The sequence below is a fragment of the Galendromus occidentalis genome, unplaced genomic scaffold, assembly GCF_000255335.2.
Source record: "Galendromus occidentalis unplaced genomic scaffold, Mocc_1.1 scf7180000077488, whole genome shotgun sequence".
NCBI lineage: Eukaryota > Metazoa > Arthropoda > Arachnida > Mesostigmata > Phytoseiidae > Galendromus > Galendromus occidentalis.
The window spans coordinates 503,183-526,191 of NW_003805476.1; the positions used below are offsets into that span (position 1 = coordinate 503,183).

General features: G+C 52.2%; 1 protein-coding gene across 1 annotated transcript; it reads left to right on the forward strand.

The window, feature by feature from the left end:
• The first annotated feature begins 12,843 nt into the window (after positions 1 to 12,843).
• On the forward strand, positions 12,844 to 20,702 carry LOC100900072 (putative uncharacterized protein DDB_G0277255). Its single transcript, XM_029112275.1, has 2 exons — positions 12,844 to 12,970; positions 19,225 to 20,702. The coding sequence occupies exons 1-2, from the start codon at positions 12,844 to 12,846 to the stop codon at positions 20,700 to 20,702; spliced, it is 1,605 nt and encodes a 534-aa protein (XP_028968108.1).
• The last annotated feature ends 2,307 nt before the right edge of the window (positions 20,703 to 23,009 follow it).

Here is a 23,009-nt window from a genome sequence, read left to right on the forward strand (position 1 = left end):
GACGTGAGGCTTTCTGGTTACGTTCCTAGTTATATAGGAACAGTAAGATATGCATGTTCTTCCAATTCCGAGATACGTGTCACCCTTCCTCTCCGATCGTACGTGATTCTATTTTACTTTCGGGAATCTCATTCGAGCAGATCCGAATGTTCGCATGGAAATTCTTCGTCTCGATCTGCTTCCTGATCGAAATATTTCTCATTCTTCTGGACTCAGGGGAAACGTCGGGACGTCTCGAGCCATGAGATCCATTCGCGCCGATAATCGTTGTTATTGTCTTCGGGAACTGAGATAAGGCTCCGATCTTGAGATAGTGCAGATTGTGGAACCATAAATCTGTTTGTACCGTATGCTAATTCTATCAGTTCGGATATCCCGCAGATTGAGGAAAAAGGAAAGTCCACGACCCCATGCTCTTCCCTCGTTACCCTTCCGCCAGTGCCGGATCCCCAGGTAGGCTGAGAAGGCTATGACCTTAGGCGGCGAATTTTCTTGAGATATCCTAATACTGAGTCTCCCTACCCCTCCCTGATTAGGGTAGGCGGCCGCTTGAGATTAGCCTTACGGCAGCAAAATCCTAAATTCGGCACAGCTTTTTGCCTGGCCCATAACTGCTCCGACGCCGATCTCTCATTCCACCGTCGGATGAAGTCCCTCCAAAAGTTCCGAGCCCGAATTCAGAGCCCGGAGCGTCATTGTCTAACTCGATGATATTCACTACGGTTTTCCCCACTCTTCTACCGACGGGCGCTGGTATTCCTGGTTGGAGCGTCTGAGACGTGGAATTCCAGGGCTCCCCACCCCCTGATCGGTGGCGTGCCCAAAATTAAGGGAAAAATAATCAGATTTGAGACCCGGAAGGGTCCATCCACATAGTCCATCATCATCATGTCTACAACGTGACATCACTATTCGCCATCATTAGTCAAGCCGCCTCATTATAATCATCCTAGTATTCCGGATATTCGCAGAAACTAGTGAATACCGATTTACACTCCTGTCTCTTCCGCTAAGAAAAATCAAGGAATGCATGTGGATATTTTCGTTCGACTTCGAAGGATGCAGATCGCTCTCCTCCGGCGTTTCCAGCGATACTTGGCGGACAATGCTCCGATGTAAGGATGCCCAACCAACGAAACATTTCGACACACAAGTAAGGACGGCACCTCACTCCGACCTTCGTTCGTAACTCGAATCTGTTTACTTTGGCATGCGCAGGATTTTCCCGGAATTTCCAGCTTTGTGTCTCCGCATCGTGGCTCCTTATCCGAAACGAGACGTGATCAATCTTTTCTGGTGATTTTACGGGGTCAATCCCTGGTGAAGACTTCTTTTGAAGCTCAGAGTCAGTTTTTGATTCTCCCATCGTTTTGCTTGACTTCCGCTGCTTCCGATGAACAGTTCGGCGAGCGGTGGGTGTGGCAGCAGAAAATCTTGGCTAGCTGAGGACTGTCACTCTCGATTGTTGCTTCTGCCAAAATTCCTCCTCTGCCGATGACCAATTTGGGAGTGGTTTCGAGCCAAAACGAAGTATCATCTTCGAAATCATCGGTGCCGGTCGATCATCTACTAACTATGTTATTCTCGCTTGCCTCGGGCATTGCCGCTCCTCTCCCTTCCCCCGCCTCTCGACCAGGGAGTATCCTGGTCACTTGCTGAACTCTGCGCGTATGCTAGCGGAAACGATCGCACTAGCGGGGTGTAGGCATACGTGAGCTAATGGGATCTCGAATAGAATATCAATCAGCTGTTCGATTAAAGTAGACCCTTTCACGAAATCGACTCTATCATAGAGCGGCACGAGTTGCGGGCAGCCATATCTCTCGTTACCGCGGTGGATACGCGCTCTTTCACTCGCGCTGAGTGTGTTGCTAAGCGCCGCGACCCCGAATCTCGCTGTTTTTCCACGTCGAAATCATCGAGCTCGCGTGAAATGATCCTTTCGACTCCCATTTCGTTATTATTTCCGTTTTAGCGCTCACCTAGGTTGACGTCTCTACGTAAATTCCCAAATAATTTCTCTTCGGCACCGAAGAGGCGTCTACGAGAGCTCGCAGTCATCGAACGTCCCCCCTCCCCGCAAGACTCTCCGGTAGGCACTGTAAAATACTATACGAGCTCTAACGCCGCGGTAGTCCGTCGATTCACGGGAGAAAACGGGTTCACTCAACTCCAAGAGTAGGGCGAGCGATGGGATTTAAATGTCTCTCGTATTCAGGCTCCCAACAGGTTTACGAGCTCTGATCCACACGGAATGAATACCAATCACCCGTCGATTTCGCCCTCGTCATCGAGGCCGAATCTCCATCACCACCTGTCCAACGAGCTCATCAACTGAGAGCCGATTGTGCCATTAGACCCCTACAACGTGCTTCGTAATATGCAATCGTGTCTCTGTGGACATCGAAGCGCTCGCGCCCTGTCCCGTTTTCTACCATAGGCCACCGAGAGCAGAATTTCACATCGACTGCGAATTCTCGATCATATTCTGCGTGATTTGTGAATTCGGGAAGCTTCCCAAGGAGCCAGAATAATTTTCAAGATTATGTGTACCGAGTTTGAGTTACGAGCGACTTGAAAGCCGTTCTGATACTCGTGTTGCGAAAGGTAGATCACTCCCGTTGTGGTGGTGTCATTTATCCCCAGACCGACTTTCTCTCCACTGCACCGGAAATACTAAATTTAGATGGAGCCACACTCAGACGGAGTTTTTGAATCCTTTTGACTCCTCGGTCGTCTAGCTCCCCGTCCTCTCTCTCCCCCTGCCGGTTCCCTCAAGCAGGCAAGTTGCACACCCTACAAGCTTCCATCGGCTCTTCCCTTCCGCCCGCTCACTCGCCTTGATATAAGTCTCACTCCGTTTGTCCCGACTCACACAAAAACCACAATCTTATCTCGAGCGCTATTAGAGCTCATTTGAAGTTATTCATAAAATTCATGATAACTTTTTAGGCTAAAAAATGACGAGACGCTCGTGCGCTTGCATACACTTCCGACGAGCGAGCGAGTCCGTCAGTCAATCAACACGCCGGTTCGGGCTCTACCGGAGCCACATCGGTGATTCAACAGGAAGGCACCATTAAGGTGTTCGTGGACTTCAGGAGAATCCGGATTTCGCGACAAAATAAATCTAGGTACATGTACCGACACGAGCGCCGTTCTGTCTGAAAGAGATTTTCTGGTCGTTCGAGTCACTTGGATCGATCGGTGCGCATTGCAGATTCCGTCCTTCATTCGTCAGCCACATTCCTCGCGTGGCCGACTATTTAAAAACATCCACGTGAGTCCCTGTTGTCCGTCGCGATCGGTCCGAGGTAAGTTGGTTAGCTACCCCTTGCCTCTTCCGAAAGGGAAACACTCCATGAGTGAGTGGGGCGAGCGGGTGAACGATAGACAGGCGGAGAGAGAGAGGCTGTATGTGTCCTGCTATCAGTAGCCACCCTGACCCTTATCGCGATGATGAATTACCAGGTCCTGCTCGAACACGCGCACACTTCCGTCTCGCAGCTTCGGTCCATGTCAGTCGGTGAGGCTGAGAACGGTCGGATTGGATCGCATCACATGTTTCTGGCGGGCGTGTGATGTAAGTAGTCAGCAAAGGCAACCTACAAACGATTTTCCGCCCTCTGATCAGAGCTAGCTCTGTTTTTCCACGATGACGCTTCTCACTCCGATCCAGAAAGCTTCGGTGACGCTCTCCTGCTCCGAAGATCGGAGACCTGGTGACGGGCGATTGAAATGCTCGCGGTCGAACCCATGCATCTGAAGCTAACAGTTAACCGTCTGGGCTTTCCGGGTAGCTGTAATGTGGACGCTGGAATTTTTCGCGGAATCAGCCCCCGTGGCAGACCGGGCATCGCCCGTCCTTAATAAGGTTAAGTCATCGCAGCCAAAACAACGGACGCGTCATCATTTTGCATGACTGGCAGAGTTTAATTGCGAGACAAAAGCGGTCGTTGTTTAGCTGCTGCTGCTGCTGGAGAGCCTTTTCCATTATGTCTCATACAAATGCGAAGCGACTTTTATGAGCCAGGCTCTGGTGCGATGCCACTGGTACCTGGTTAACCACAGCCGCGCTGACGGTGAGCGCCTCGGAGCCGCATCTCGCGCTCCGAATTAGATGGTTAAGATGGCCATGTTAATCAGTTGTTAATGATTTAATGGATCAAAGTCGAGAGCAAGAGAACAGGAGGAACAGGAGAATGAGGGCAGGAGCATAGCAATCGGGGTCTCGCAAGGGGCGCACACACGAGCGTTTAATGACACCAGCTCTGCACGTCAGTCTGACCGCTCGGGGGACGTCTCGAGAACGCGAATTTCAAAAGAGAGTGCGTCGAGAATCGCGAACCGGTGCTAGGCGCCAAGGGAAACCTCTCAGGGAACCTGAATGCGACCGCTTGCGTTTCGGATGCCGTTCCTACGGGAGCGAATCCTCGGGAATACAATACGTAGAGATGGAGTTTCAAGTTCCCGTTGAAAACGCAGACGGCGTTCCGCTGCATGCTCCTCGTTCCTCTTGCACCGTCTCGAGGTCAATGAATTACTGTTCTCGTTTCCGTTCCACAGTCTCTGAGTGTACGCCACAGCAGGAGTCAATGAGTTAATGTGTATGCGCGGCGGCGTGTTTTTCACTCTGGTCGGCTCTTATTATTTATCATGTCCTCTTGTTCATCTTCAAGTTATTTTTATTCCGCTCAAGCAACGCCGGTCAGGGAAGCCCGGCGCTTTATAAAATCTTTATAATGAGACGAGGGTCTCGGCTTCGCAAGTGGCCCCGTCGGTTTCCCTGCTTGCCTGCGGACGCGTATCGCTTGCGCCCGAAAAGGGAAACCAGGCGCGTCCAGTACTTCACTGTTTGTTAATAGAGCTTCACAAAAGCGCGATAGAGGAGAAGAGGGGCAGCAGCGGCTGCGGCGGCGACGACGGCGGAGAAGATTCTATTCTTCGGCGGAGCTGCTTTTGTGAAGCCTAGTGAGATGGATTGCTGGATTCATCCATACGCAAGTTTCCTGGATGCTCCTCACGCTTTCGGTGACATCCTGGGTGACTTCACCTCGCTTAGCAAATGAGCTCCTCTGACGAAGGTAGGAAAAAATTCGATAAATAGTTCTCAGCCCGGACGGCGTCGAAATCTCCCGAACGAGGTCTCTCGCTCGTGCTGTTCGTCATTTCCCTCGAATCAAAACTCATCTCGATACCATGGAATTCGGTGAGCGTGCGGAGATCGTTCAGGAAGTGGATTCCCTACCCCCGTTTAGACGATTCCCTGCCTGTGCGGAGTCCAGCTGAAAAAATATGGGGAAGCTGGAGTTGAAATTTGAAAAATCATCCCAGCTTCTTTTGACTGAATAGGAATTACGAAAAGAGGGAGAGGGAGTTACAGAGCGCATACATCAGTGATGACATGACCGCGAAACTAATCCTCTAAGCTACTCCATGGGTGGCTAAGTGAGGAGGAGCTTCAAATGAATTTCAATTTTTTTCCTTACAGTTCTTTTCGGTGCCCGCTGCAAAATGTGCCACATTTTAAAATGAGGTCACTCACACGTGCCGAAGATCAACTCTTGCCCGAGGTGTGAACGAAGAAGACAGCGGGTATCATGATCGGTGGGCTCTGTCGTCGAAACTCATCGCTGAGATCTCTGTCCCTTATCCCGGATAGCTACCACCGGCTGCGCAACTCAGCGTCGAGCTGAGAGAATTCGATCGCGATCACCCATGCGCATACTCGATCTCTCAGGCCAGCCGAGCTCGGCTTCTGGATGAAGGAGAAGCCTCAGAATCACAAGATGCGACCGATGCCACATCGGGACTTCGTGTCTCTGTTTTGTCGCCGGAAGAACGGAGTTGGCTCCACTGTGGAGCTCCGTCAACCTTCGAAGAGGAGCGTAGCCATGTGTCTCGGACGCCGCCTCGTCGCGTGTCGCGGGGGGAAACGTTTCCAACGTCCCCGTTGCCGTTCTTGTTCTTCCGATGTTCCGCAGAATGTTGTTCGAGTTCGTGTATGGACGATTTTTTTTTCATTTCACTGAAAAAATCGATTTCGCAAGCATCGCGTGCTCGAGCAAGTTCGGAGATTTTGCATTCGTCGAACGCCGCCTCCGCTCGGAGAGATGCTCGTCCGCGCTATCGCAGGTCGATATTCTCTCGAAGATAAGCGGACGGGAGCGAGCACTCCTCGGTAAACACAGAAGAAACTGCTCCGGGCAGTCTATAAACAAAATCATCATGAATAAATGTCTTATAGACAGACGATGGGGATGGAGATCGAGAGAGAGGAAAAGGCGACTACGAACTGGTCATCGATTTCTGATATGATGCGAGATAGCCGAGGGACCGGCCGGCATACCGCCACAGCTTCGAGAAGCTCCAAGATTTGTTTTGAAGTTTGCTCTGAGCTCAGATTTTGTTGAATATTCCTCGAGTCTTCCCGAATCTAGCGAACTCATCGATTCCTTCAGAAATACATTCGGTGATATAGGGAACGATGAAGCTCTGCTAAGTTGAACTCGCTATTCTGCGCGGATTCGAATTCTGACGAGAGACGGCTCCCGCGTTCGAGCTTGACCTCGTGGGAGAACAACAGCTACCACAACAATTTCCCGATCGAGACTCTAGGGCAATCGACATTTCGTGGACGATTGAAACTTCGAAATGACCGCAGCCAACAGAGCACCCCTCCATGGCTTCCCTCCACCGCATTCGCCCCTGCACCACGAGTCAGGCATGCTCCGGACTCCCGTGGTCAACAAATGGGACGTGAATCGCTTTCAGGTCCAGTGCGACCAGTCAGACCGGAAGAACAGATTTGCCATCATGCGGTCAACGGTCATTCGGAGGTCGCTGTTGCTGTTACCAAGAGACTGTTTTTCGATATTTTGAAGCCCGAGACCGCGAGAATTTTCCGTCCGATTCGCCGCTTGGACCCGGGCTCAAGCTCCCTTTGACCATTGCGTTGAATATACGGAACACCACTCATCGATAAGGCACCACTCACCTCAGCTCCCTGGGCTAAGGTTAGGAGCCATGGTAGAAAAGAAATGGGGAAAGCTATCCTTCTGTTCCTTTATTATTCCCCTTGACGTCGTGGATCTTGTCTCGTCAAAGAGTCGGCGAATGCTCATGACTTGTGCCGGGAGGTTTTCAGCCTAACTTGCCTCTCTAAAATGACACTCGCACTCCCGGCACTCTCTCGGGCTTTACACGCAGTGTTTTGCTAACTGATAACCCTTTGAAGCCCGAAGGAAAATAGAACACCCCACCCACGAGAATTCTCGGGAGGCGACCAACACCCTAAAAATTGTAAATGACTCTCCTTAGGGAAGCCCTCTGAATTTTTAGACGCTGCATAGCGGAACCTCCTAGTTTCGTTGGTACGCGAATGAGCCTCTGGAATTTTGGGCCAGGAAAAAATTCAGGAACGGGAGCTTTTGGATAAGCAGAGCTGCAACGAAGCCCAAGAGTATATGGGGAGCTTTGATTCTTCGTTCTGTGACAAAGTGCCTGCGCTGTATGTGATTCCCTACGTGTGTGTGTTCTACATGGCTCCCGTTGTCGTTGCATTCGGTGACCACCGACGCTGCTAACCAGTGCCATCTATCATTGGCGTGCATTCGTTGCTGGCCCACTTCGATTTCGGTCGTCGATGGATGCCTCGAATCTGGTCTTGACTGGCGCCCTGACGAACGACCCGCGTTCGTGGACATCCATACTTCACTGAGCAGCTAGAGCAGCACCACCACCACCAGCATCATCAACAACCTTCGAGAAGCCTGGCCGTAAACATGACTTATATATGTCTACGGCTTGTCTGCTTGAGCTGACCAGTCTGTTTTCGTCATTATGGACCGGTGTGGAGTCACGGCCCTCGAAGTCATCGGACCAGAGCGGCGCATCGTGGAAAACTTCGGAACGGGAGAACTCCGCGAGATCTGATCGTTCCGAGGAATCTCCTTCACGCAACATTTGCTGTACGGTGTGGCCTGGAGCTCTCGGGACAAGGAGCTGTTTTCGATAGCGGCCTTTCACGAGTCACGAGCAGAGAAGCCTTTGACTTCTCGCTCGCTTGTGCGTTAAGACTGAATAAAAGTCGAAGATAACGTCATGTAGCGTGTGACTGTTGGTGTCGATCGTGTTCACTCTTCGTGGTGAAGCGCGCGACGGCGGCTTCGACAATCGGTTCGGCTTTTTTTTCACTCGTGCGACTCCATTGTCTAGTTTCTACACAAAGCATCAAATGAAGCGCTCTTTAGGGGTGTCCTGCATCAGGGCGAATATGGAAAAGGAGAGCGCTACGACGAATAGCAGTCCGAAGGGAAGCGACCCAACACCACCACCTTGGAGCCGATCTCAAATGGCAGCGGCACGCGCAACAGAGAACGCTCCCTCGGATGGATCGCAGGCAAACGCTCTGGCGGACTAGCTTGCCTGTCTGCCTACTTACCAAGTGAAGAGTGAGTGAGCGAGCGTACGACCAGCTCCTGGCTGCTCTCTTTCTCGCTCAGTCATTCGCTCACGGGAGCTCTGGCAGCCTGAACTTCTGAATGTGACACTTGGGTGCTGCCCACAACTCCCAGACCAGCACTGTAATAAATGGGATTCACCGTGGCCAATAATAATACACGGAAATCGCTGCCATTGAAACATTGTCATTTGACTAGTTCCATCGAAAGCTGCGAAAAGTGCTTCGAATGAACGAAGCAAACGATTCAAGGTTCGGGGTACATACGGCGCACGCGCGAATCCCTCAGCTTCGTGGTCGTCGCAAGACGTGAGGAAGACTCAGGAGGCAGCTCCACGGCTATTCGGATGATTCGCGCAGGGGACGTGATCAATCGATATGAAGAATATTTTTTCTATCATTCGTATACTTTACGCGGATAACTGAGTCCTTACCCGGAAGAAACCGCATGGATTCTCTCTCATCGAGAGCCCTCGCTCCGGAACCTCTTATCACCTCTGTGAGTGAGCAACTCAATTATTCCGCCCGAATGTCCAACTATCCGACCGACAGCGTCGTTCCGTCCGGCGGGGTGCAATTCGAAAATTTATTTCCTCTCGTTCTGGATCCGCTAGTCGGCAGATTTTCTGTTCCTTGCTCAATGATTCTGTTCCTCTATTACTGGCATGGAGATCGGATCCAGATTGGTCCGCGTCAGCCCAAGGAAATGTCAGACTTTTGATGTGGATCAAGGGCAGGCCAAGGGTCAGGAAAGCGGTGATGTTGCCGTCTCACCATCGCTCCCCACCGTTTCCGCGAATGTGAATAGTGGACTGTGTACTCCAGCCGCGGCTAATCGCCGGGAATAGGATCAGAATCGAATTTCTCAAGATCCAGTGTTCTCCTCATTTGAAGACTCCGTCGACTCTCGATTTCATCAGTCAACACTTCTGGGAACATTATTTCACGGAGAGAGCGGGGATGGCCTCATCCCCGCTCATTTTATTTTAAACTCATCCGTGGGGTCTAAGCGTAATTCCGCTGCACTCTCCCACCAACAGGACAGTGCCTGTCCTCCGAGGCACCCTCGTTCGAACAGTGGGTGTCACCAAGCTTGAGATCATATTTACCTCAATGACTCGGTCGGCCGAGAGGACAACCCGTTGCGATCCTGAGGAAAGGAGGAGGACGAGGGGTCAGAGAGACACATAGAATGATAGCAGGAGCAAGGGGGAGAGAGGGAGTATTTGGTGTCATGGAGGAGATCGAGGATGGCTCGCCGTGGGTGGCTTCAGTGATGACTTTAAACAATTCATCACCAAGTCTCTCCACCAGAAGCAATAGCAGTAGCGCTCGACGCCTCCTGTCCTCAACAGATCGCGAGTCGCACAATTCCCACGAACACCGATTCCAGTTCCCTCTTTTTTCATCCATTTGGGATGCTCTGCTGCATCGTCGTCGACTTCGGTTGTCATCCCGGTCGACCAAGCCGGGCCTAGTGGGTAATGAGTGTGCGCGGCTCCGAGCATGTGCAACATAATCGTTCGCGTCCAAATCGGTCGGGAGCAACACTCGCGGAAAGCCCGGGCGCATTGGAATCCCTCTCGACGCCTACAGGGAAACCTGGGGACACAGAGGTAGCGGGGGATGGGTTCAGAGATTCAACAGTCAAGAGAGCAGGAGCGCGAGCGAGAAGAGCAACAGTGAGCGTCCGGTGAGGTTCAAGTTTTTCCCGCGAGCCACTACCGTCCAACAACAGTGCGGATAATTCGGCCGTCCGGTCGGCTCAAGCTCTTCTTTATTCGAAGTGGAAAGTTAGCGGCCCTCCCGTGTGTGAGAGGAGCGGATTCGAGGGAAGGTTAATTTGCTCTCAGCCGCCGCCGTCTATCCATCCGCACATCTAGAGAGGGGAACGAACGGCTAGCGGACCTACCGGTCGAATAGCTAGGTAGACCGAGCGGCCGGCAGTCAGTCAGTCAGTCAGCCAATGGTGGTAAAAAGTTTTCGTAGATTATCTTCCTTTGCTCTACGACGACGACGACTACTACCTCCGGCGCCCTTAACACCGAGAGCTCGCTCCGGCGCTGCGGCCACCGACGGCGCCGCTCCGTGGTGGGGGTTGCTCGGCAAGAGCTAACTAGCCTGTCTGCCGGGAGGGCAAGATCGGGAGCGGAGGGATCTGGAGGCCCTTGAAACTAAGAACAAGATAGAAGAGAGAATCGCGGGAAGAGAGCGCTTGAGGTATACTCCGGTGCGGCTGCAAATGAGTGTCCCATCTGTGGAGTTGGTTCGATATTTCTCCGGGCTGACTTCGAATCAGCAGCGGACTCGACGGTACGACGCCCTCTGCCCCCTCCGGTCCCGAAAGCTCCTCTCGTGCTTTCTCTCAACGGGAGGAGGAGTATATCGCTCCGAGATCTGACGACAATTATCGGACCATTGGTAAAATACTATAGGTATTGGTTCGCCAACCCCGAGCTATATCACGAGGAACAGCGCGTAGCTGATACGACGGCATTGAGAAACGTGCGGCGGAACTCGAGATTGTCTAGTTTCAGCTCGTTGGAATCACCCCTCGCAGATCCCGAACGCCTGACGGAATCCTTCGATTGGGAATGAAGTATTCTTCTTTCACCCTCTGAGCGGAATTCCCGCATTTCCGAAATTCGCCCCGGCGCGGGCGCGCCTGATCCACCGCCAAGCAACCTGATGGTACGAGCGCGGTCACGTAATCTAGCGTTGAATCTCTACCGAGTTCACTGGCTCTTAAGGGCGAACTGGGGCGACTATCAAAGTCCGGCCATGAAGACGAAGCGGGGCAAGATAGGAGAAGCGACTGAGCTCTGAGAATCCCGGGAAGAGATCGGACCACACCGAGAAGGGACGATCAGGAACGACCATGGGAAGAGGATACAGCACTTAAAAACGAAAATAATCAGCAGTTTTTGTCTGACTTGCGCTGCAACGCAGTGATTCGAGGAGTTTTTGTGTTCTTTGTTTCTGGTGTGTTGCTCTTTGGCCAACAGTTGCGCTGTTCGCTGCAGAAACGCTCTTTTCTCGTTTTCCGAAGCTTCGGAATTCGGCGAGTCGCCGCCGCCGCTGGAAGGGAGGACGGCTCAAAGCTCCGAACAAAATAGAGCTCCCTCATCAGAGAGTCTTTTTCGCTCCGGCAAACCATCTGGGAGGCATTTTTTCCCTGCTCCTTCGCCTCCTTTGCTCCGAAGCCCGGCCGACGTAGAAAGCGGATCCAGATGTTCCTTATTAACCTCATCGATTGGAACGAAGTTGACTCCAAATGATGACGACGGCGATGCCGACACCGAGAGTAGAAGCGGTTAAGAGCTAAGCGGACGGGAGCGAGCGAGCGAGAGTGGAATCCTCAGAACGGGGATTGGGACCGGGGTCGGCGGCAGCGTCGTCGTCTGCAGCGGCAGGAAGGCTTGGCAACTTTTCGCGGGAAAAAGCCGGCGCTGGCTGATGATTTCGTCGTTTCGAGAAGCCTGAAAAAAATACCAAGCAAAAATGGCAAGCCAAGGAAAAGGACGGGGAGTGGAAAAGAAGAAGAGCCATTTAAGAAGTTTGGCGACACCTGGTGACATCTGGAGGGCAAAAAGCGAGAATGCCGCGGCTCCCTGATGCTGTCGATTTATAGCTCAACTGTTCTCGGTATGCCGAAGCCAATCGACGAAGACGACGACGACAACGACGACGGACTGGCGGAGAAGTTCAGCTCGAATCCAGTGCACGTCGGCTGCACGCGTGTTTCGCACGCTCCGAGAACCCACCTACTTGCCAACATCCAGCGTCTACCACCCACCTACGTTCAGCCAGCAAGTGAGTAAACAAGCGACGGGCCAGCAAAAAGCCAGCGAGGGGTTGCCGACGTTGACGGCGAAATCCTATTGGCGTTCAGGAGACGTAGCTGGCTCCTCCTGTCGTCCTTCGCGCATCCTTCATCGACGGGGCCGGGCCCTACGAGGCCACTGCGTTAAACTCGCATTTGGGCGGTGCTTACTCCACCTGAAGCTCTCTTTCACCAGCGCCACCGGGCTCTCAACTGTTGCTCAGGCCACCCAGTGAGCTCCCCGGCTCGCCGGGAGAGCATTTCAGAACTCAGGAGAACGGGGAGGCGCTCCTGAGCCCCTCTCCCTCTACATATCCCTTTCCCAAGGGCTGGACTCCGAGCTATAAAAGTGATTCTACGTAAGTTGCACGTTTGTGCAACGTGCTGAACTCCGAGGTGGAGGATGTGCTCCTGTGCTCCTTGAAATCACTCGTTCCCTCCCTCGACTCCGTGTGTTCTGACTGATCGTTTGACTGACAGACGGTCGCGAACTTCCACGCAGACTCTGACATTGATCAACTGGATCGGAGGACCCGTCCCGGCTGCGGGTTCAGCAGCGATGCCGCGCTGTTACCTTCTGAAAAAGAAGGCCGCGGCCTTGCAACTGAAAGGCCAGAGTCCAGAACTCGCCGATTACATTGTCGAAGAACCACCGTCCCCATCCGAAGCAGAAGTCGCTCCTCAGAGTAAGTGCCTAGATATGAGGAGGAAACTAGGCAGACACCTCAAAGTGACAGCAAGGTCGATCGACGAGGAATCGATCCGTGACAAGTTCCGGCACTGGCCCTACTCGAGAAACAGAAACCCAGAGGTGAAGTTGGGCTCGCGTTTCGTTGCCAAGACCGCCGTCTCTTCCCGCGATGGTTCGTTTCGGGACTCGATAGATACAATGGATCATGCATCCGAGAGCCACTTGAGCTTTCCCGGAAAAGTGATATTCGGGCTCAATTAGTGTGCCATGCAAGTTTGGTAACGATGACGCACGAACGTCGCTCTATTAGCGCCGCAGGTCTGATTGCTTCGGCAACGACTGTGCAACGATTGCAGCGAGTGCCACCAGTTCCCAGCACAGTGAGCAGCAGCAGCAGCAGCAGCAGGGAAAGTAGCATTGATTAATTAGGAATATGTTTCCATTGTGGCCCCGAGCGGTTTCTTCGTAAATCTCGGTCCCGAGTCTCGTGCGCTCCCCCTCTGGTCCCTCTCTAAAATCAACTAACAACATCAAAGACCAGCGGGGAGCTGTTGCAGGTAGATCTTACCAAAAGATAAGAATCCCTGCTCCAGCCTAGTCCGGCAACACGAGCCGTAGCCTAGGGTAGATAAGGCACGCTTCCAAGAAGGACTCTCAGACAGGGCACCATGCGAGTAGTACGCATAGTCCTGGTGCATGGTGCCGTCGCGAAAACTCGAGTCTGTGATGTTCCGATGTCGAGTCGGGCTAATTTTGGCGGAACCCAATGGCAAAATAGACCGGCGTATGGAGCTCTGCTCCTCAAAACACGTGTCTTGCGTCTGTTCTCTCGAGGAGTCCTCCGAAACTTTTCCCGGATAACAAGTGCTGGAATTCCGGGATGATCCGAGGATTTGTTTTAGCCGGGATCAATTTCGATTCCGATTTGGAACACCGCGGGGACTCCCTCGATCCTCATTGTCGACCGCATTTCTTCGCTCTCGCGAGATTGTGTCATTTTGCCGGTCACATCGGATTACCGAGCGGCAAATCGGAGCTTGAGACGAAGCCCAATCGATATGAACATGATGAGGTCACTCGCGCTATTGAGAGTGCCTTCGGCAATCTCTCTCTTCCCCCTGGACCGAGGTATTCGATGCACCTAGAGTATCCGCGTCGAGGATGAGGTTAGCCAGACTATTGCGGTGGTTGCAGCAAGCCTCAAATCCCTCAAATTAGCTGTGAATAGGCGATAAATCTGCTCTTCGACGCAAGCTCGATTGTCCGACTATACTTTCGCTGCTGCTCGTTCGCTTTCCCGGTTGGAAGAGCTCGGCAGTTCCCACACAATCGCACTCCACACATACGGACACATATATAGGGGATTAACTGGCCATTCGACTTAATTGTGATGCAATGTCAGTCCAACAGCGACGAAGCAACTAGCCAGCTAGCTCGAAACAATGTCCCCTTGCAATGTCATCGTCTTCCTCGTCGTCGTCGTCGTCGTCGAAGACTTGGGGACCAGCAACAGAGCAGCGGCGCGGCGCTCACGACCAAATATCCGGTTACAAAGGGTGTCGCCACGCATGCACAAAGATATGGACAGGCCGAACACAAATGGATAGAGTTGTATGTCGAGACTTACATCGACTCGAGATACGGTGTGTGAGTGCGTGTGCGAGTTCATGCACCATGTGTGTGAGGAAACGAGCGTGTGTGGGGCGTGCCATAGGCCAGCCTTTAACAAAAGCCAGGTCTCCATTAGGTTGTTGAATCCTGACTCCTGGCAATAGCCTTGTGTCCCAAGAGCATATAAATCTCAACGACGCTCCGAAATCACTAGTTTTGCTCGCGAAGGATCTGTGCCGCATCTATGTGGAGGCCACTCGATCTTGAGAGCTGCTTTTTGCTTCGGCTATCGGATCTTTGACTCAGATATAGGCACCGATCGGAGGGAGGGGGGAGGGGGCAGGGTTCCCGATTGGGTGACGTCAGGCTGCTTCTGGCCAACTGAATCCAGCAATCCTGCGCATGAGGGAAAAATACTTCCGAGAGAGACCGAGTTCCGAAGTCCAGTCGGAATGAGGTTCAAGGTCAGACTCGGAATTCATCGGGAAAACGACCCGGAGCGCAGGAATAAACGTCGAGTGCTTTCTGGTCTGGAGCTGAGCATCCCCTCGCTATCGCATGCGACGCTGTTGTCGGACGGATTCGAGAGGAACGAGTTCTCCGAAGTTTCGAAAGAATTTAAGGAACAATGAGGAAGTTCGTGAATAATCTACGGGGTTTAGCAACAGCATCGGGACATATCTTATGCAGACCCACGCATCGACAAAGGTGTTTTCGAATCAAAGCTTGGTGGGTGGATAGGCGGGCGGCAGGCAGGCGAGCAGCAGGCCGCACCGAGTGAGCGAGGAACACAAGTGCTTGTTCTTGGAGTGCAAGTCTCCTTCCAGTGGAGATCACGCTCGTTCATTCGTCCTTTCAGTCCGTGTCTAGTCGATGCTCGCTCGTGAAAGCTTTCTCCTGTGAGCGAGAGTGAGTGCGCGCGCGCGCGCTTCGTAAATAAAACTCAAATTTAGTCTGATTCATAGCCGTCGATTTGGTTGATCCGAACGCCTCAGGTGAGATTCTCTCTCTTTTTTCGTTCACTTTAGTTTTCCGTACCTACCGCTTAAGGAAGCTCGACAGTCCTGGGGGCTCCTCCTCCGGAAACTCAAAAACTTCCCCGCTCCTCCGGGAGCTTCTTGTCGAAGAGGCAATACACCACAATAGAGCGGGAAACCTCCTTGGAATCGCCCGTAGCTGTCATCAGCTGCCCTTTTCATACCCTTGTCTGTGTATTAGTTTCGTCGAGCCTGCGAGTTCCCGCAACGGAGGCGGACAGGGAAGCGACTGTTTTGAAGATGACAACACGAACACGTACCCCGACAGCCGACCACTGCGAGTTTCGAGGGGAGGAGACTGTACGGCAGATGGCCTCTCCGATGTTCTCCAAACACGAGGAGAAGCTGAGCTCGCGTACACTTCAAGCCCGCTCACGATCAACAGTAGTAATCCATTTATGATTAGCCTTGGCGCCATCGATATAATGTTGCTCTCGATTCAATTAAACGACGCCTTCCCTACCCACCTTCGAGTGAAGATTTGATCCTTAGCAAAACAGTCTACATCCAGCAAGAATAACAGTAGGCCTCGTGCCTCGCACTTTGTTCAGTCATTCCCCAATCCACCGACCGTCGCAACCGACGACCCATCGGATCACTCATTCATACGTCCATCGCCCCTGGATTCGAGGTGAAAATTCGATGAGAGATTTTGAGCCTCCTGGATTAAATACATTCGAGGGAATCTCGGCATCTCAACGACTCGATCAGGCTCCCCGGCAAATCCCTCTATCGTCCCCGAATCCCACGAGTGCTTTCTCCGCAGTTTTTGATTTTCTGTTCGGGCATCCACGAAATAATGTATCTACATTGAATTCGTTCCTTATACTTGCTGGGAATGTACAGTGTTCTTTGGCTGGAAATGGTTTTTTTCCTTCGAGGGCTTTGCAGGCCTATGCGGCGCAGCGTCTGGCCTTCAGATCCGATCGAGTGAGCGTCTGAACCTGTGGGCTAATGATGGTCGTGTCAGAGCCTCGGGGTGTATGGACGGATGAGTCAGGCGAGCAGCGCGTTCGGATGTCTGTTTGGTGGGAAGGCAAAAGTCTCCTTACGACTTGGACGCCTCCGGCCGTAGCCATTGGGAGACGGCCTCCTCTACGGCATTGCATAAAATGACAATTACAAGACTGGACGATCCCTGATTCCGGCGATGACGTCAACACAGACCGCGGAATCGCGGTCCGTGGTGAGGACGTTCCGACCCAGCGAAATCAAATGGCCCTTACCGAGCTTACAGGTAGCTACGGGACGAACGACATTCCACGTAGGGAGGACGCGCCGGCGTCACCGGTGACGGAATCTATCATTTTCAGTCGAGTTGTAAGCGTTACGGACGAACATTAGCGGAAGCCGACAGAGCGGCAACACCTTCTACCTGTTATGACGCCACTCGAAAACTACTGAGCGATTGAGAGCTGGCGGCATTCGGTAAACGTGAGCAACACGACGCACGTGTCGCATAGCGTGCGACGGGTCGAAGAGTTCTCGCCGCTCCGTTTGTCGCCATCAAACGGGTGTCGAGCGTATGAGCGAGCGAACGAACGGTCGGTCGAACAAACGAACTCGGAAAAAAACTCGAATCGATCATTTCAGCAGAAAGTTCACGAACGTTGACCGGCGAGCGAGCGATGCAAACTCGGCAGGCGACGAGGAAGTTGACGAATTCGTCATTGACCCCTCGGGTAACGGAGACGGCAATGTTCCACAGATGGCATTTTCTATCGGATGCGAAGTTGCGTTGGTGTAGACTTGTTTCCGGATATCGGATTCGGAGCCGGTCCGGATCGAGCTCGATTCCTTGTGGGAAAAGAAGAGAACAAATAATTCTATACGGCGTGTCGTGTGACTTTCGTCGGGTCGATTCCAATGTCATTTCGCTCGAAACACGGGGCGAGCTATCGACGTTCTCGAGCGCTGCCAACTGTCACGGCTAATCAGAGTAATTACGTAGTGTCGGAATTATGTCCTCCGTACGCTTGTACATTTTTAATAAAACAATCATTCATTCTTGGGGTCGACTGGAGAAATCGCGTCCACATGGTTCGCCACCACCAGAAACCATGCGGAACGTCCGCACATTCGAATTACAGCGACTCTCAACAGGATGAGGGGATTTCCATCACGATCACGGTCGTCGTCGCCACCGCTCACTTGCTTGCTTGCTCGCCTGTTCCGTCAGTTGGATGCGCGCTCAGCCGGGGGTTCCATCTGCTTACATCTCAACGCCTACCAAACTACAAAGCCACCAAACTCTGACCCAGCCGTCGACAACTTACCGAGCAAACCAGGGCATAGAAATCGAGTCCGACTGACTCTTCGCATGCTCGCCGACTCACTCTCGCTGTTTCGCTCCCGTGCCCTCGACCCTTTTGCCCTCCCGGCGCCCTCCTGGCCCCCCGCCTCCTACTCGAATCGTCGGGTTTCGCGTCCCTCGACCAGAGTGATCGGCTCAGGCAGCCAAGCATCCCGATTCGATGATATTTGCGCGGATTCGTCCGAAATAAAAAAGCTCGGCTTTAAATACTGAATAATATCAGACGAAATCTGCGGTCAACCGCTTCCCCGGCCTAAATCAAATCGATCCACGGACACCGGGCGGCGCCCGCGGGGTTGCGGCTTCGCCTCCGTTGATATATCAGTGTCAAAGGCTTGATAGAGATCCGATCGTCCCACGACGCCTGAAACATTAGAGTTTCTATTAGTAATATTTGAAGTTTTCGAAAAATATCATCATCCGGTGTTTCGAACCGTGACTCGAGCGCTACCTGAGCAAAATCGCCAATGAGAGATCTTTCCATTCGATGCTATCCTACCAGCATGGCTACGAAGGCCGCTGCCCCTCGCATAAACATAGTCGGCGGATTTTGTGGCCGATCGTGTGGTTGAGGTCATCTAACGAGGCCGCTCTCCATGAATTGTGAGGGACTGGAACAAGTTCCGGGGGTACGAATGATTTATCAAAAAAAAAAGACGAAGCGGCGACTCAGCGATCAGACCACCCCTGCGCAGTGGGGTCGAGAGCTGAGACCGATCGGCCGCAGACAGTCGGGGCTAATAAAGACGGTCTTATTGGGGCGCTCCGGTTGACGTGACGCGCTCGCACGATGCTCTATGCACGGCTGGTTATTCCGCGCAACACCTCCTCGAACAGGAGCGCAGGGAATTCAAACGCTGTGAAGAGCAAATCCCTATATTTGCTCGCATGGTTTCTCCGCGTACGCGCGCGTCCCGTCGAGGAGAACAGGCTCGTAATGGGCGAACCCTTTTTAACGTGATTAAAAGCGCTCAACTGGAACTGCTTGTAGATCATTGCAAAGTAGCAAGGCAACCTGCTCTCTCGATATATAGTGACACACTCGCTGGGATTTTCGATGAAGCGTATCCGGTGAAATTACGACCACCAACTTTCAATTTCGCTAACAGCGGATCGAGCTCGTTGAGTCTTTTTGCTAAACGATCCGATGTAGTACGTCGGCGACGCGTCGTCATTAGTAAATCTGCAATCCTGCCGAGAATCTCCGTATCATTCTCTAATAATAGAATAATTAACTCTACTATGAGAGAAATACTAAAGGGAAATATTTTTCTTCTCTCCATGCAGATGCCAACGACTCGAACGATGAGGAGATCCAAGTCGACGATTCCACGAGTCCCATTGAGTTCACGCGGGCACGATCGCCGTCGTCGCCGCGTTCTACTCACAGCCCCCGCAGCGACTCGCCTGCGCCGTCGAGCAGGACCTCACCTCCGGGCGGACTCTTGCCTCCCGTGTTCACACCGCTACATTATCCCCGTTTCACGATCTTCAATCCAGCGTTCGACATACATCCCAGCGCTCTCCGGAGGGACCCTCCCACCCCGTCTGCGTTCTCATACCCGCCATCTTTCCAGGATAGCTACCATGCGATAGATTTATCTAGAAGTTCCGCGTTGAATAATCTCGCTAGTTTGAACAGTCTGAGCAACAGCCTCAGCAGCGGGTTGTCCGGTCTACGGAACGGACTGGACGCGAAACTGTTCGCCAGCAGCGGGAACGGTGCCCATCTCGACCACCATCTCGGACATCACCGGCATTTCCACTCTGAACACCAGAATGGCTTGTCGCTGAGCGGCAACGCCGGCAGCGACAGCAATCATCACCACCACGGCCACGACCACCACCATCATAGCCAACATCATCATCACCATCACCACCACCACCATCAGACTAACAACAACAACAACAATAATTTGAGCAACAACAACAACAACAACAGCATGAATAACAACAACAATATCGGGGAAGACGGCGACGACGACGACGATATCATGTCCGACGACCAGAAGGATGAGAAAAAGCCCAAACTGCCGGCCATGTACAAGCCTTCGGTTACCGTCAGCTACACGTACGACGCGTTCTTCATCTCGGACGGACGTTCGAGGGGCAAGAGCGAGAAACTCAAGTCGTGTAGCACCGACGCAATTCTAGGAGCTGCGACTCCTCAGCAGAAAGAACAGAGCAAACAGAGGTATACTTGTTCAGAATGTGGAAAGCACTACGCCACGTCGTCGAATCTGTCGCGACACAAACAAACCCATCGGAGTCCCGACTCGCAATTGGCCAAGAAGTGCCCTACATGTGATAAGGTATACGTTTCGATGCCGGCGCTGGCGATGCACGTCCTCACCCATAACCTGCAGCACAAGTGCGAGATCTGCGGTAAGGCGTTCTCGCGGCCATGGCTTCTCCAAGGCCACATGCGATCCCATACGGGAGAGAAGCCATTCGGATGTGCTCATTGCGGAAAAGCGTTCGCCGACCGTTCCAATTTGCGGGCCCACATGCAGACGCACTCCGGCTTCAAACACTTTCAGTGCCCGCGATGCAATAAGACGTTCGCCCTGAAGAGCTACCTCAATAAGCACTATGAGTCTTCCTGCTTTAAGGACTCAAACTCCGGTCCATCGGTGCCCCATTCGCCCGTGTCGTCTCCGTTGTCGGTTTCGAGCCTCATATCGCCACCTACAACGCCGTTACCTCTTATGTTACCGCCTCATCCGCTGATCCCCTTACCGCCACCGCCGAGGACCGTTGAATGATGTCTTCAAATCAATGCCGTCAGAACCAGAACGACGACGACCTCGACGCCGACCATCGATCGATCGTCATCAACAGCTACGAGTGACCGTTGACTCTTCCATGCGTTGTTTATCGAGTCTATGAATTGTTTTCTTATTCGTCCGTCGTCGATGATGGGCAGCCAAGTCTAGCATCTGATAGTCTCCGTTCGATTGTGCGCCGATCCGTCAACCCGATGCGCGCACGGCGGAGACCATAAGTAAGTCGCAAGTGCAACGACAGGGGCATATACGATACTTGTATTCACATAGAGCGGATCATGAGGAGATTAGTTGTCGTTCTGGTCGACGGGGAGGACTATCGGACGCTCTTTTTGACATCGATCGAGCTTATCGAGCCTTGTATATAGAGTAAGTTTATTATATACTTGTACATTCAGGCCTCATTCGGTATGTAGAACTGAGCTTTTGGAGCCTACCCGGGTTTGATGTCGAATACTCGCTCCTTCCGGCGAGAGATCTCTCTTTTTTCCCTCGGATTTTCATCTCTCTCTCCCCCAAACTTGCCGCTCGCTTCCTCGCTCTCCGAGGTCGGCGAGCACATCGAGACTCCCGACACCTGAATCTCCGGGGGATTACTGTTGGAGAAGTCAGCTGGAAAAGTCATTTGTTGGTAGTCCTGCCTACCCACCGACCCTGGCTCAGTGGTTGATCCCAAAAACGAAAATGACGAGGTTTCACACAACGAAAATGATCATCTTTACAATCACCTTCTTGTGATCCCCTACCCCGTGTAAATCATAGGTCACACGGTCGTTGGGAAGATACCATCACGACCAGATGCTCTCGAACTTGAGAATTCAATCGGACGGGATTCGGTACTGCGTGCCTGAACACCGCGACCTTCTGAATCGAGTCCCCCCATCACTCAATCTATGCAAGCGAACGAAGTTTGTCGACTGAAAAAATGGAGCGCGTCGATCCGACGCAGGCATCGTCAAGATCACAACTTGTTCACACAGAGATTTCGAATTCTCAGGCCCAGATCGGATGGAAGCGTGGTCTGATTGGGTGCGATTAGGGTACTTCGCGGTATTTATTCCCTAGAGAGATGCTTTTCGATCGCCAGCGACGCGCTCTTTAGGCGAAATAGTCTGTTTATACATAAAATTCGAAGGCCGGAATTAGAAATCTCCCAAACTAAATACTTTTTCGGATACTCGCGGTACTATCGGTCCTCGAGAGATGGGACGGGACTCCACTCGTTTACCGAGGCCACTTTTTGTAGAAAAAATTGCTGAAAAACTCTTGTTCAATCACCGCCGGCATGTCGACCCAGTGTTTTTTACAAAAAGCGAAACGAACCGATGTTACACCGAGCGAGATGTCGACATCCTTGATGATGGTCGACCTCGTTCCTTGTAGAGGCAACTTCTACTCATTGTCTGCCCATGGAGATTCATTCTCAGAAACTGAAAAAATACCAACTCATAAAAATCCATGCTGGGGTCGGCGGATGTTTTTTACTCGCTCACAACCTTTCCCCTCAACTCAATCTTGGATCCCGTTCTTCATTGACCTTCCGTTTCCTTTTCCCTCTGTCCCAAGATCAAGTTCCGACAAAGCTCTCAGGGTTTGGTAGGCCGGAAGCGGAACCCAAGAGCTAGGATCGCAGTTCCGTGAACGTTGTTCCGAACTTGAAGGCCCCTGATGCAATGATTCCACAAACACCAAGCGATTTATCATGATAGACGGAGCAATAATTCTGATACGGTTGCCGGTTCCCCGGACAACGATGCGAGCTTTCTAGCCCAAGAGAAGCGGGAGGAATGTACGAATTTCGCTGGAGTTATAGTTATTCTCGTCGCGATCGGATAGTCAAAGTACGAGCTGCACACCGATTCGGTGCGAATTCTGAACGGCTAGAGCTAAAACCGTGTATACTGAAGCAATAAGGAGATTATTCCAACGGTGTCGATGAAGACGCCAGAGACGTGAAGAGAAGTGTGTGTGTCTCAGTCCGTGTAAGCGTGTTGTCTGCATCGACCTCGAAAAATAAGGGCGTGCAGTGTAAAAAAACTCTGTTTTCCCCCCTCTGTGAATTATATATGTCTGGCTGCGTGTAAATAAAATCCGATTCAATTTCGAAGGAGTACATCACATGGAAAATCATTCTCGTCCCGCATGTTCCCAATCTCCATCGATAAGGTACCAAAGTCCATAGGGAGAAGAGTAGGGATTTCGCCCGCGGAAACCTCTCGATCTCCACAGAATCCTCGCGACTGTGAGAATCGCTAGTCCAATAGTTCGGAGAATCAGTTCAATCAA